Source organism: Atractosteus spatula, chromosome 7 (genome assembly GCF_055471065.1).
Source record: "Atractosteus spatula isolate fAtrSpa1 chromosome 7, fAtrSpa1.hap1, whole genome shotgun sequence".
In the NCBI taxonomy this organism is placed as follows: Eukaryota; Metazoa; Chordata; class Actinopteri; order Semionotiformes; family Lepisosteidae; genus Atractosteus; species Atractosteus spatula.
The window spans coordinates 36,359,974-36,374,849 of NC_142712.1; the positions used below are offsets into that span (position 1 = coordinate 36,359,974).

The 14,876-nt window shown below is 38.1% G+C and overlaps 1 protein-coding gene across 1 annotated transcript; it reads left to right on the plus strand.

The window, feature by feature from the left end:
• The first annotated feature begins 268 nt into the window (after nucleotides 1–268).
• On the plus strand, nucleotides 269–11,837 carry adora1b (adenosine A1 receptor b). Its single transcript, XM_088922197.1, has 2 exons — nucleotides 269–1,548; nucleotides 9,803–11,837. Exons 1-2 carry the CDS (start codon nucleotides 1,208–1,210, stop codon nucleotides 10,449–10,451), a joined length of 990 nt encoding a protein of 329 aa, XP_088778323.1. The 5' UTR covers nucleotides 269–1,207; the 3' UTR covers nucleotides 10,452–11,837.
• The last annotated feature ends 3,039 nt before the right edge of the window (nucleotides 11,838–14,876 follow it).

Below are 14,876 nucleotides of genomic sequence, written 5' to 3' on the forward strand. Positions count from 1 at the left end.
GTATTTACAAGGTGTGCTTTTACAGTATTTTGACCTTCATTTACCATGTATATTTTTAATGGAGGATTGGATGAATTACTGTATTTTTTTTTAGAAAAAAGGTAGACGCAGCATCTCGTAAATGAATATCATACCCTCCCACCCCTCACACAGGACCAGGACACTGGAATGAATCAACACAGCAAATAAAACCCTCCATGCACTGTCACACATTACGGTCACACGTCATACTGTCAGAATTCAAACTCGTGTTGTCGAAACCCAACGAGTGAGCGAGAAGCTGAGCAGCTCGCATGAAACGGGGAGGAAGACCAGAAGATTATGACCTGGTGCGAGTAGCGACGCAAAGCGCACGGGGGTGTGGGGAAGATACTGTGTTTTCTTTCCCTTTTTTTTTCTTGTACGGGACAAAGGGAAAAATCTGCGCCACCTGCGTTTGAATGATGGTGTAAACATGAAACTAGGACTGCTTTCAAAAGAGGGAAGAGCCTGCAGAGCAAACAAGAGAAATAGGTCGCCAATTATAAAAGAAGAAAAACATAATAAATATGAATAATAATAAAGGATAAAAAAAAATCAGGGCAGCTGTTTAAGGTCAGCGCAATGCTTATGAGGACCACCACCGCACAACGGAAAACGTGACAAAACGCTGTAGTTAAGAGCGACACTGCCATCAGACTATCTCATTTTGTTGCTTAATTCAAAACCGTGCGTACTCGCCCGACGTCTCCGATGGGTTGTTTATTTAACGAGAGAAATAAGATTGTTGAAGGTGACTTAAGATGATGAACAACAAATTGTGCCAACAATGGATGGAGGTCCTGTAACTGGCATTTCGGAGAGCACCGAGCGAAGAGTGAGATAATGCGGGGCTCGGGGTGCACCTTTTTCTATCAGGATACATGTGCTAACATTTCAGTCTAACTGGATTTTTATCAAGGGGACACATGTTTAGTTTACATGTGGGACCTTTTTTACCTCTCACGGATTGTCCAAGACGAATTATGCCTTCAGACTGGATTTAAAAATACTATGTGGCTTCCCTCCTTACACAAAGGTGAAATTAATTTTTAACGTCAAGATTTGTTTGTGGACGGGTCCTGGAAATATGACTGGATTGCCATTTTTACCGTACATAACTAGACTCTCAAGTTTTTAAGGGGTACGTACATTCTTTGCTCTGGATTTTAATTTTACGGCTTTAAGGATGTCTGGACAGCTGGGACCATCCCAAGCGCTCTATATAGGAATGGAGGTAGTGATAGCCGTCTCTTCTGTACTGGGCAATGTAATGGTAGTTTGGGCAGTGAAAATCAACCGCTCATTAAGAGACACAACTTTTTGCTTTATCGTCTCTTTGGCCCTGGCTGACATAGCTGTAGGAGCGCTCGTCATCCCTCTGGCCATCACCATCAGCATCGGGCTACAGACTCACTTCTACAGCTGCCTGCTCGTAGCCTGCACGGTGCTCGTGCTGACTCAAAGTTCGATCCTAGCCCTGCTGGCTATTGCCATTGACCGCTACCTTCGGGTCAAGATACCCACCAGGTAAAGTAGCAGCTTCAATGAAAGCTCCAAACCTGAACGCTAAGAATGATTTAAAAAAAATAATAACCCGGGAATTCTCATTTATTGTCATTAGTTAAGATAAAAAAATACGTTTACCGATTTTACAGAAGGGTGAAGATATATCAAGAGTCTTACCTTCTCTGCTATTATTGTACATACTCCGTTTCTATAGCTTGATACTGGGGTTTTTGTTGTTGTTGTTGTTGTTGTTTTTGGAAAATTCACTAAAATACGAGACTTGAAGTAATAGTGTTCCAACATCACTGAATGGACTGAACACACCACACACAGTCTGGCGATAGAGCTGCTTTTGGGCAGCACCCAGTCTGTGGAGCTCAATATCTGGGCCTAAGGAGGTCTACAGGTATGACAGTTAAAATTTTCAAAACAACGTTTACGAAAGGGTCTTTTTGTAAAGCTTGTAATGTGGAATTTGTTTTTATAGTAATTTTGCAGTCCTTTTTTTCTATACAACAACTACTACTACAATAATAATAATAATAATAATAATAATAATAATAATAATAATAATAATAATAATTCAGTTGTTGTACAATAGGACAATACGATAAAGTCAATATTTCTGCACTGATATGCCTACTCAGATGCTCATTAAGATAGAAATAACATTCTTCTGCATGTCGTACCACACGTTAACGATCATGGATTTCTCCTGGGGGAAAACAGTCTTCAGGTTTCAATACTTAATAGCAGTTTCACCAGATATGTGTTGCTATTTTTAGTAAGGAACTGATACCCACGTCGCTTTACACATCCTGCATAATCTGTAGGTGAAATGTGATCGTGGAAACGCTTTCTCGGAGCTAGAGAGTGTGTATGCTGCTATTCTGCACGGTTCTGTGTCACCTTGAATTTCTTAGTGAAATTCACAGACGTTGTTAAAAATGTCGCTTACGAGGTTAATTTTTCGCTCTTACTGTGTACAAAATATTTTCCAGCTAAGGACAGCTCTATTTACTCGTCATATCTCGTTTTTAATCATCTACTACTACGCAGAAAACAGGCTCTCCAACTTAAGATTCATTCACACATTAATGCTACCTCCCTAACAATTGGATACCAAGATAACGTTATTATAATTTTTTGTAATATCGTTGGTTTGCTTAAATTCGGTAACGTTCAAATCTTCCTCTAAGATAATCAGTCGTGAAAAGTTACAAACAGTAGTGGAGACCAGATTCCTTGGTCCAGTCACCCATAGACATACTGTACATATACTGAAGCTTTGTGTATAACATTCTATTTTCACAAAATCGTTTCTGGTCAAATCCTTAATCTGTTTAAATCCGCCTAACGTGAAATAAATTAATTATAAATCAATACGGGTTAAGAAGTCATATATATATATATATTCCCATTGCAGTTAACTAATGGAGAGTCAATATGCGGTATATCCAAGACCAGATACTTTTGGCTCTGGCTGCACATTACCCATCCACACAACACCAGGAATAAAGTCTGCTAAGATTTTTTTTAATATACTGTATGACACCTTTCTTGCAAAAATGTTAAGCACTCACCACTGAGAAGGCCCATGACAAAAGAGAACTTTACAGTTGGTAAAGATATTAGGTAAGATCGTTTTAGTGAAGACTGGTAGTTTTCCTTTCTAAAATGTCTCATGTTTGGTTTCTTCTGTCCGAAGAGCAGTACTTAATTCAACCTGCCCTTGAACTTTCCTTTTTCTGGACCTATTTTCGGCTTCTTTTCAAATCTGCTATGGGGATATGAATATACCATATTCTGAATCAAATTAATCTGTAGTCCACTACTCTTCAAAAGGTGAAACTTCTGGTGTGTATATTAGTTTATAATACAGCAGTATTAGTATATACTGTAATAGCCAGCAATTACTGTATAGCACCCTGCAGCCCCCAAACTGGCCGCCCACTGAAGCTAAACAGATGTGAGCCTGGCCAGTAACTGGATGGGAGGCACAAAGCACTTTTAATGGAGTGTCCAGAAAAGCACTATACAGTATAAGTGTAAGGAATTATTACTATTGTTGTTGTTGTTGTTGTTATTACAAAAAGCAAATTTGTATTTATCCTTAATATTTATTTAATGCACAACATTACTGTGGAGACTCAATAGTATTGACTTAATACATTACCATATGCAATCAGTAATTTAAACTATTGTACCAATTATCTATCATTTTCTAAAGATAACAAAAGGAAAGCACTATAGTCAAATGATGATCTTACCCTTTAGATTTATTTAAAAAATATCTGCTGATACATCTTGTTGGCCTAAGAGATGAAGGGCAAATGTATTACAACCTTCTTCAAGAGGACATATTCCAATGCTGAGTTCATTACCATGTTTGTGAAAAGAATCCCTGTCAGAGAACAATTCTGGAACAAGGTTTTGATATACTCTTCAGAAGAATACACAGACCTTTGAAGTCTCTGCAATGTATGATCCCAAAACTTTGAATGCCATTTATTCTATTGGAGGCTGATAATTCACACATCTGGTTCTTTACATTTTCTATATGTAGCAAGATCATAATGTATAAGAGTTAATCATTTATATATCTCTGTAACACAAGAAACAGTCACAGATGGATACCAGGTATAATGATTCTTTTCAATTCTTACCATATTGTCTGCAAGGACAAAAGTAAAAATCATGTATAATCTAAACTTTTAATTGGAAATAAGCATAGCCGCTTCTTTCCAACATATACTTGGTTATCGAAAAAAAGATTTCCAGGATTTTTTTTCATGTAGTCAATTTTCTATTCAAACTGCAAACTAAAGTGCTGAAACAAGATTGTAGTGATTATCCAACATACAGATCAGGAAAAGACAGTGCTGAATGAGCTGTTTACTTGCAGATTGCATATTAGAGCAAGGACTGTCTCTGTTCTACAAATTGATATTGCAATCAGCTGTCTGCTGTGAAGGGTGCACTATGAGCTCATTGTAGCTGTTCACAGTATGTCACTGCAGGCTATAAGAAATCTCTCGCTTGAAAACAAATCTCTTAAAATCTGACCTGAGCCAACCACAATTTGAGACAGTACAGTTAGCAAAAAAAGAATGAGTGACAAAAAATATCTAACAGTTCATGCAAACACGCTAGCAATCCAGTGAGTGTACAGTAAGAATTAAGGGAAAAACAGCTGTTATTTTTAGTAATCACAATTTGTTATTTACTGCACTGTAAAGCAACTGTAGTGAAACTGAAATAAAACACATTTACATAACTTCTAATAATGCAATTTTTTACATACAGTACTGTATGCAGAGTTGCAAGCCTGGCAAGGAGGAGAAAATTCTATCTAGAGTATAAGAGAAAAGGGAGAGATGAACCTGGTTTTAAGAAACAGTTTAAATGCAAACAATTCAGAATACACTGCATTCAAATAGTCTGTGTAAAAAAAGACATGAAAACTGCTAAAGCAGGGAAATGTTGTTTGGTTTTTATTTCCCACCATGAATGTGTCAGTAGCGTAGTCACTCTCCCTGTGGGAAAGAATGGTGATAGTATTCCCATTGGCATTTAGAATTCCAAAATGGGTGAGAATATTTGTGGTGAGAAAGATGTAAAAAGCTTCCGCTGAGAAGGTCTGAGGAATAAAGCTGAATAAGAAAGATCAATACAAGGAACATAAATACAGAGGAAAGCACTGCATAAAAATGCCTAATTCTGAGACACCAGACAGTCAGGCAGACAGGCTTTATTTAGTGCTTGTTTAAACAAACTGAGTTCATTATGCCCCTTCGGAAAATCTAAAATGTGTTTTAGCAGAGTGATTGAACTCTTATATTGAGCATTAGCAATATCAAGAGAAAGCTTTAAATACTCGACCCTTCAGATGACACTGAAAGTCAAAAGGGCTTGGGATTTCATATCACTGAAAAGATTAAATTTTTAGATTAATGCTTGATTACTCTCTCTCTCTCTCTCTCTCTCCTTGACAACAAGCTTTTATGTTCCAGCTATAATCTAGAGCATCAAGCAATCTGTACACAAACAGACAAAGGTTAACTTGCAACGGTCAGACTGAAAAAAGTCCAAGTACAGTAGTCCAACCCACAGTGGAAGATCCACAGAGAGTTCTCCAGATATTTTATCTTTAATCTGCAAGAGGCAACACAATTAAAACTAATTCTCAGTCTTTAGTAAATGTATGATATTGATATAAGGTTTGACATTTCTGCAGTTAACAAACAATATAATTCACCTATTTATTATATATGTGTCACTCTTCACAAATTAGTGAACAATTTTGTTCCTGATACAGTGCCAATTTGCTTTTTGTTGTCCGAAACAAGCTTGCACATTTAACAGTCAGCACTAATACTTAGACACCGGTCAATAGAAACACTACTGTAGATTCAGTGTCTTAGGTAGCAAATGACTGACACCTTGTGGTGGTTGCAGTGTGCTCTACAATTTGAAGCTATCCCATTTGGTTTGAAATTGCTTTTCAGATTTGGATTCTTGGCTGAGCTAGTGAAATAAAAATATATATATATAACCAGGTTTTGTCCAAACTGAAGGCAAGGTAGCAGTGTCAGTATTATTGGACAACACCTTTTTATTTTGAAGAAGATTGCCTGGGAATGCATTTTTGGATCATGCATATTGAAGTGTGCTTTCTCAGAACCCCCCAGATGACTATTGTTCATTTCATGTGTGATGCTTTGTTAATAAATATAAATCAGACTAATATACAGTATATATTTTGTAATTGCAGCTGCAAAATGATGGTTGCTAAATCCCCCCTACTCCCATAATGCTGGAATTTAAGAATAGAAACACAGCTGAAATGGTTTACTATCCTAAAGAGATCAGAAAAAAGGACTTTTAAAGGCCAGCTGATGAGGATGACAGCGTCAGCTGACCTACTTCTAGTCTGTTAATGCTTCTTTTGTCTGTATAGAGTCTCACGTGATGTGTAGTTTTTAATTAATTCATAGAGGGCTAAGAGTCAAATTTCCACATGGGGATAATTTAGTGTTTGAGATACAACGGGATTCACAGTGATAGCTGGTTATTAGGTTGTTTGTATGTGTGAATGGAGATGTTTCATATGAATAAAGTCTCTTTTCCCTGTATTTAGGCTGTCCGTTGTGAGTTTCATGTCCATTTGGGGTTGGGCAGCCAGTTGACCTTGGACCCCTAGAGGTTTTTTTCTCCTTACTGAGGAGTTTTAGGTTCCTCTCCTCCGTTGTCTTCTGGCTTTTTCTCTGTCTGTATTGTAAAGTCATGTATTGTCACACAGTTTTGTTAAGTGCCTTGGGGCAACCGCGTTGTGAAAGGTGCTATATAAAACTAAATTGAATTGAATTGCTCAGGGCTCATGAGCCACCTATTTAGAGGGAGGACTGACACAAGGGATTTTACAGTGTGCTAGTCAGTCTTATTATTCACAGCATTAGTCACTATACTGTAGCCTTAGTCTAACAATTATTGTTTTACTTGTATCCTGAGATATGTCAGTGAAGAGGTGCTTTTCCTTTCATTTACAAGAAAACTGAACTGCTACAGTAGGAATATACTGTAGCAGTATGAATATACAGTATAAGAATATGTAAATTCCTGAGTAGTGTATGGTAATATTTGAATTTTCATTGACATACAGTATTATTTACATAATATAGCAATATAGCTCTCAGAGAGGATCAGACATACTATTGTGGTGTTTCCCAAATTTCATATTTCAGTCCATGAATGTGGCAGATGGCTCACTGAGGTCAGACAATGAGATCCTGATATTCCTGTTGCATCTATGTTACTATGTGTACTGTATGTGGTAGAAAGAGGAAGTTCTCATGCATATTAGCTCTGTGCATGTCAACTATGTTATTGTCATCAGCAGAATCTCTCTGATTGCATCCCAGTCTTTTATTTTTTACAATAGCCATCTTTGTGGTTTATTGGGCAAGAGTGGTTCATTCTTCACCAGCAAATGCTGCCATCCTCCAGTGCCCAGCAGTAAAATGTCTCTGACTATGAAGTGGGCCAGCCTATTGTAGTCACCGTGCGTACAGTAATGCTTAATGTAATGAAAACATACATCCTTTTGTGTATTTGAAGGAGCTACTTTGATTTAAACTAGAAACTTAAATCTGTTTTTTGTCCCAGTACAGACTGTCTAAATCTCACATTGTGAGAGTTTGTATCTTTACCATTTTTTAAATCTGCTATAGTTTGTTCAGCTAAAAACCAACAAGCTGATTAAAGCTGAGAGAAAAAACTAGCAGAATTATTAGTGACAATGAACTCTGTTTTATATTCACAGATTAAAAAAGTAGGTTACATCTGTATTTTTCTATTAAAAATATTACACCATCATTAATCATTTCAGACATTGCTCACTGCATAGATACATTGAGGCCACAGTAAAAAGAGACTGACTCCCTGGATTACTTTTTACCTACAGTATTTCCACATAGAGAACAAATCATTTAATAATAATAATAATAATACAAATCAGTTTAATAATTGTGACAAAGACAGCTTAGTTCCTGACCATCAGACACAAATGCTTCAGGTTCAAGGTATAAATATTAAACATGAACATGTGGCTTACTGGCTACCTATTAAATATTTTACATCGATAAAGTGTCTTTATGTGATTAAATGCAAATTTTCTTACAATAATATAATATTTTGTGCTGTATGTTGTTGTACCGATATATTTATATTTATTTTCTGTTTTTCATAAAAGACACTTTACCTGTTATCTCAGAGGTTTGTTTCTACTGAACATAGATCAAGTGTTTTTCAAGTTTTCACTTGGAAAAAAAAATGCTGACCAAAGAAAACGTACACTGAGATGTGTCTTTGTTTTCATTAACAATAACAAAAAGCATCATTAAAACCAGTTCACACTTATCTCTGAGCACAATACTTACGGATACAATGAATAGGAGATAATCCCTGCCCATTATTTACCATGTACTAATTTTTTGTTCTGTGTAAACCTCAGACCTCAATAGGCTTTTGGTACTGTTGTGGCCTATTGACTCTGAAAAGGGAAAGAGGTTGTTGCTTTTATTTATGATAGGAAAACCGCCATTTGCAGAAGCAATTACATACAAGAGAAATAAAAAGCTTCCCATTAGGTTTCTGCTTATTGGAAGTTGCTTTCTAATCAGTAGGTACTGTCCTCTTCTATGTCCTCAAATAAGTGCCATTTGTAAAGCAAATGTGAATGGCCTCAGGATTGTCCAGAATACTTTATTCCTGCAGTGAAATACATCAGTTTTTTTTATTTTTCTTATCAATTTCTCCTCTTTTTGTGGGGTTGTGAGGATATATCAGCCAATAAATTGACCATTTACAAATGCTACAATGAAACCCAAAGAGGTAGTGTGTCTTCTGTATGTATCTGTCTTTCTGTCCACCCTTCTATAGGCCAACGTAATGGTGCTGTTTTGACTGTCCAGAGGAATGCAGAATGACAAGCATTTATCATCTGTCCATCTGTCCATGTATCTGTCCATTTTAGCATGCTACAGTCACAGTGGTGGTAATGCAAGTCTCTTGCCTGAAATCTGAAAAGTGGTGGAAAAGTAATGGTGAAAAGCTTTGCTTGCTCTGAGCACTGTGGAGATTGCAGAATGTCAAATGTGAATGGCACTGGCAGACAAATGGGCCTGTGAGGGGAATGCATGCACATGTCCTCATTCCCCCTGTGTGGTACGGGGATTGTAGCAGTAAATTGAATCCATAAATAATTGATGACTCCAGATTGTGTGCAAATATTAAAAACCATTGGTTAGTCCCAAAAGAAAACCACAGAAAATGTTGCATTCATTAAGGAAGGAATTCCGCACAAATTCAGTTTTGGCCCTTAGTTTTACCATGCACCAGTATTATCAAGGTAGGGTTTAGTGTTCTTTCCTAAATTCGTTACCAACCTCCCATACATCCAATTTAATTATGAATTAGGAGTCGTTCAGGAAGCAAGGCAAGAAATCACTTTGCATGTTATAAAAAGTGTCAGAAATGAAACAGCGCCTCTGCCATAGAATGGGTGCATGTACATAAAGTGCTTTTTATACAATTCACATGGAGGCTCTCTAAACTATTCAGCATTAATAAGGGATCTGCTCTACTGACAGATGTACTTTTCTGAAAGAAGTACACACAAGGGGTTGGCGTCTGATGCATAACAGGCTGTGGTCCCTGCCTGTGTGCTGAAAGCAGGCAGAGGTGGTGACGAGATGTTTCTGTTTCTGCTTTCTAGCTACAAGAGGGTGGTGACAAAGAAGCGTGCTGGAGCAGCCGTGGTGGCCTGCTGGACAGTGTCCTTCATCGTGGGCCTGACGCCCATGCTGGGCTGGAACAACCTCCAGAAGATGAAGGAGAACGGGACCCAGATCACCTCTGATCTCACGGTCACCTGCCAGTTCGAGAACGTCATCAGCATGGAGTACATGGTCTACTTCAACTTCTTCGGCTGGGTCCTGCCTCCCTTGCTCCTCATGGTCCTCATTTACGTAGAGATCTTCTACATGATCCACAAGCACCTCAACAAGAAAGTGACGGCCAACAGCTCGGACCCCAGCAAGTACTATGGCAAGGAGCTGAAGCTGGCCAAGTCCTTGGCCCTGGTTCTCTTCCTGTTTGCCATCAGCTGGCTCCCCCTGCACATCCTCAACTGCATCACACTGTTCTGTCCCTCCTGCCAGAAGCCGATGATTTTAATTTACATTGCCATCCTACTGACACATGGGAACTCAGCTGTCAACCCCATTGTGTACGCCTTCCGGATAAAGAAATTCCGATCCACGTTCCTCAAAATATGGAACCATTACTTCTGCTGCAAGGAGACGAAACGGCCCACCAACTTTCAGAGTGAGCGGTCAGACTTCCAGGGGCGTAACTCCATCTGAGCTTGGCAGGCAGGCTCCAGATACTTTTCCATACAGCATCTCTATGGGCTTAACCATCGCGACCTGTTACAGTTCACAACACTGGCCTCTGGTGTTCCTGATGTGCTGATGCCGATTGAGGTTACACTACGGAGAGGAGAGGCGTGCTGTTTTCTTAAATGGTTTCTTCTGATGAGGAGTGTAGAAATCATAGCCTCACTTATCTGTCGGGAAGAGGAATATTTCAGGAGAAAAAGGGGAGAAATCTTTTAAATGTGCGCCGCAAGAAAATGTAGGTTTATGTGTATTTCTAAAAATATATTAAATTGTTAACTGTAATAGTATGTCGGTAACCAAGGTTGATTTTGGAATGATTAGGTATCAGCTAAACCACCAAATTAGATGAGTAATTTGAAATATGAATAATTTATTTGGTGATTCAGAGGAAGACAAGTGCCAAGTCCTGCACAACAGTACTAGGCCTTAATGCAGACCATTAAGAACTGCTGCTGGTTTACGGACGGACGAGATACATTAATGCTGACACACAGATTCTGTATTTCTGCAGTCTGATTTCCCTCTTCATCGGCAGAATCCTATACTGTTTCAATTTACTGACAGAGCTCTTATTCATGATGAGCAGGATCTCAAAGCACTTTTCCAGATCAGGTTATGGGCAACCACAGTGCCAATGTCTTATTACGAGTACAAGACATAATTAGATTTCATTTGTATAAAAATATTTTTGCTGTTCATTCTAATATAGAGATATTTCACCAAGGTATATGCTGAAAGCAACTGCAGTGTTTAATCCCCCCTTTCAGTATCAGATAACTTCTTGTAGTATTATTTACCTTGTTGACATATATTTCTCATCTGTGTGTTTCTGCTCCAGTGCTGCATTTTTAACAGATGCAGACCCACTGATTGTCTAGGCTGGACTATTTTACAGACCCAAGAAGGGGGTCAGGACTTTCACCGCTGATTGCTTTACCTCTGTTTGGGTTCAACAGTTGTACCTGATAAATATTCTGAAGAAAATAATGAAATCGAACACACCACTGACTGGTGAAAAGATACAGTATGGAAGACAGATGAGTTCTGTGTTTACTCTGTTCCATGTCTTTGTTCACTCAAGATAGTTACTGGCGTCTAATTCACAACTGACAGATGTATTTAACACTATGGATAGAATAAACCAGCCTGATTGCCGATCAATAAATGTATTGTCATTCTACAGAATACCACTGTTATTAATGTCTTGTTTTACATGTGATTCACTTACTGGAACAATGGTGCACTAAAGCAATCAGATTAATGCAAGTATTGAACTGTAGTAATCTGAGTATCATCACTGTATGGAGGAGTTAAAGTAAAACAAATTAAACTGAACACTGATGAACAGGGACACTGCTGTGGTGGTTTTAATGTTTTTCTCCTGCCCTCACAAAGTCTTGTTAAATGCTAGTGTTTCAAACCAGGGGATTAAATTATCACTCATTGGGTTTATTTAGTGTTCATTATTTCCTGTTGTAACTCAACAGGAGACAGTAATTGTAGTGGTGGATTGTGATGTTCTGTCAGGACTCCAGGAGTTGTGCCTAGTTTTGTACCTTTTTCTTTGTTTTAAAGGGAAACACAAGATAAGAAACACAATTATGGTACATTGATATAATATTGAGCATTCACCTGCTCAGTTTCAATATCGTTCTGTCATTTCATCTACACAGATGTATTTTGTGTTCTGTGAAGAAGAACCTGCTCTACCATCCATCCATTTTCTAACCATTTCTTCCAGTTCAGAGTCCATATGTACATGATGTGCCCTCCAAAAAAACAGTACCACCTAGTATGGCAGATGCAGCCATATTAGTTCCAAACAATTTCTACAGTTATTACCAGAATTTCACTATATACATGACGGATAATTCAGTTAATAAAAATATGGGTGAAGTGTCTTCAAATTCTCACACTGTCCTCAGGTTGTGCCAGCTGTTCTCTCATGTGCTTTGGATGAGCCTTGAGTACCAAGACTGACTCTACACCATCTGGCATAAAGTGGGTGCCAACGAAATATCTTTTCTGATATTCATATAAAACTGAAAACTGAATGTCCATAAAGAAAAATTATAAAGGGCACCTGATTCAAGTATTTAAACTCCTCACAGGTATTGACACAATCAGCCCAGTGGAGTTCTTTAGACTGAAGAAAGAACCAGAGGACACAGACTGGGATTATGGGAAAGTCCATTAAAAGCTTGAAAACAGGATGCATTGTTCTTTTACACAAAGGGTCTGTAACAAGCTGTTGCTAAACTTGCTTCTTTCAGGAAACTCCTCACTTTCAACAGTCATAGAATAAACATTAAACCAAAGGCAAACGAAGAAAGCAAGCCTGTGAAGAGTACCTGGATCTGTAAAGGGAGACAGTGAGTTGTTGTATCTCAGGGAGCTCTAAAATAAATCCTCTTAAGAAATCTCTTTTATGTAAAGCAGTTGTTTACTTCCTTTCAGCTAAATAATCGAGGCACATTCAGCAATGCATTTTCTCTGTGTCATCTCTTCACCTCTCTTTTTTCATCCCTGTCAGCTCTGAAGCTTTGCCCCAGTAAACAGCCCTAGACAAACCTTTTGTCTGTAAATAGTAACTACTTGGTCATTTAAGTATTATAAACCTTTTTCTTTGGTTTGGCATAATAAAGAATAGAATCTGCATTCTGAGACCTTCTCCATTTGATTGTACTGTATGCTCAAGGGAGATCAGAGAAAAGCAAATTAGAGTATGCTGTACATATGCACAGTATCCATCGGCAAAGAAAATGTAAGATTAAGATTCCCTGTATCCTTGTAAAATTCATCTGACCTTTCCTTCTGACACAATTTACACTGATGAGAATGCCACTCTTGAATAAAGACCTTCTTTACGTAAAAAAAAACAAAGAAATTCCCACAGGATTGTGCTGTGTCAATTCAAGGTCAGAGGGGAAAGAATTCCAAATTTTCTTGCCGTACTCCCATTCAGTAGTTGGGATCATCATGCATTTATTTTGCAAACAAGCAGTTTCTGTAATCAAAAACTTAAAACATAGCAGTGCTAATGAACACAGCAGCAGTATATTCTACACTGCAAAATCTGTGGAAGGTCACATTAAGACAATGTGAAGCTGAAAAGGTTTGAACCACTAACTTTATATCCATAGTCATTTACGAAATCTGTTTTGGATCCTATATGCAAAAGCCCCTAGCTTTTTTGGGGCCCTAGGCTAGAACTTGGAAAGGGGCCCCTCCAGATCACAGTTTGCATATACACAACTATTATCACTTCCTAACAAAATCTTATTTTACTATTTCAAACAATAAAATTAATTACATAACTAGAAACCTTTTCTTAAGCAGCTTGGAAGAATACATAACTTATAAACAAGAACACACGGCACATGTTTTACAAAGATGACGCATTTTAACTTTGAAAGTAATAAAAAGGCGCATTACTTACAATAAATAATGATTGTAACTTCCAAATTTTAGCAAGTCATACATTATAAATTATAGCATTGAAATCTTTGTAGAAAGGAATTGCAGAAATAAAAACAAAGAAACAAAGAAAAAAATATTCTATACATCAATTTGCCTATATATTCGACTTTAGGTACCGAATGTTTTAATCAACGTAGGCTCTGAAAAGCTCCTCTCTGCTTCAGCTGCTGTCACTGGGAGAGAGACTGCAATCTCAAGGGCTATACAGTAGGTTGAGTTCACGATACTTCCATTTAATAAAATACAGGAGAAACCGCAAGGAAAACAATACGTTTTAATGTCTAATCGCTGAACAGACTTTTGTCCTGCTCACTTGTTTTAACGCTTTAGTTTGGCCGGACAGCGCCGATTTAGCTGCTCACACACACGCAAGTAAACAACTGTGGGAAACGTGAACCTGTTAACCTCTACACCTAAACACCTAAAGTAGTCTACGTGCCTAGCTTGAAAATGTGACATGTTTGCTAGTGTTGTTGAGCTGACAGACATAAAACCAAAATAAATTCAAATGATTACATTATTGCACATATCGTGCATTGCCAATGACTTGATTAGGCGTAGTTCTGTATTGGGACCGCCGATCACGCTCTTCTATTCCTGGGTTCAGAAACATTGCGCACTCGATTTTGATTGGTCATTTTTGGAAGACTGGGCTTCCATTAGGGTAATCCACAGCAGCAACAGAGAGCCGCTAAAGGGACTTTATTTTCGCTCACATTTGAACGTGCCGATTAAAAATATGTTGCGTTGCACATTGAGGGGGCCTCCTGGCGGCCTCAGGGCCCTTGACAGTAACCTAATTCGCCTGTGCCTCGGGACGACCTGATCATAAATCTCAACAGAAGAAATCTCCCCACTCCTGTGAGATAGAATGCTGGCAAAACATATGAATACAGAAGGGCTCACCCT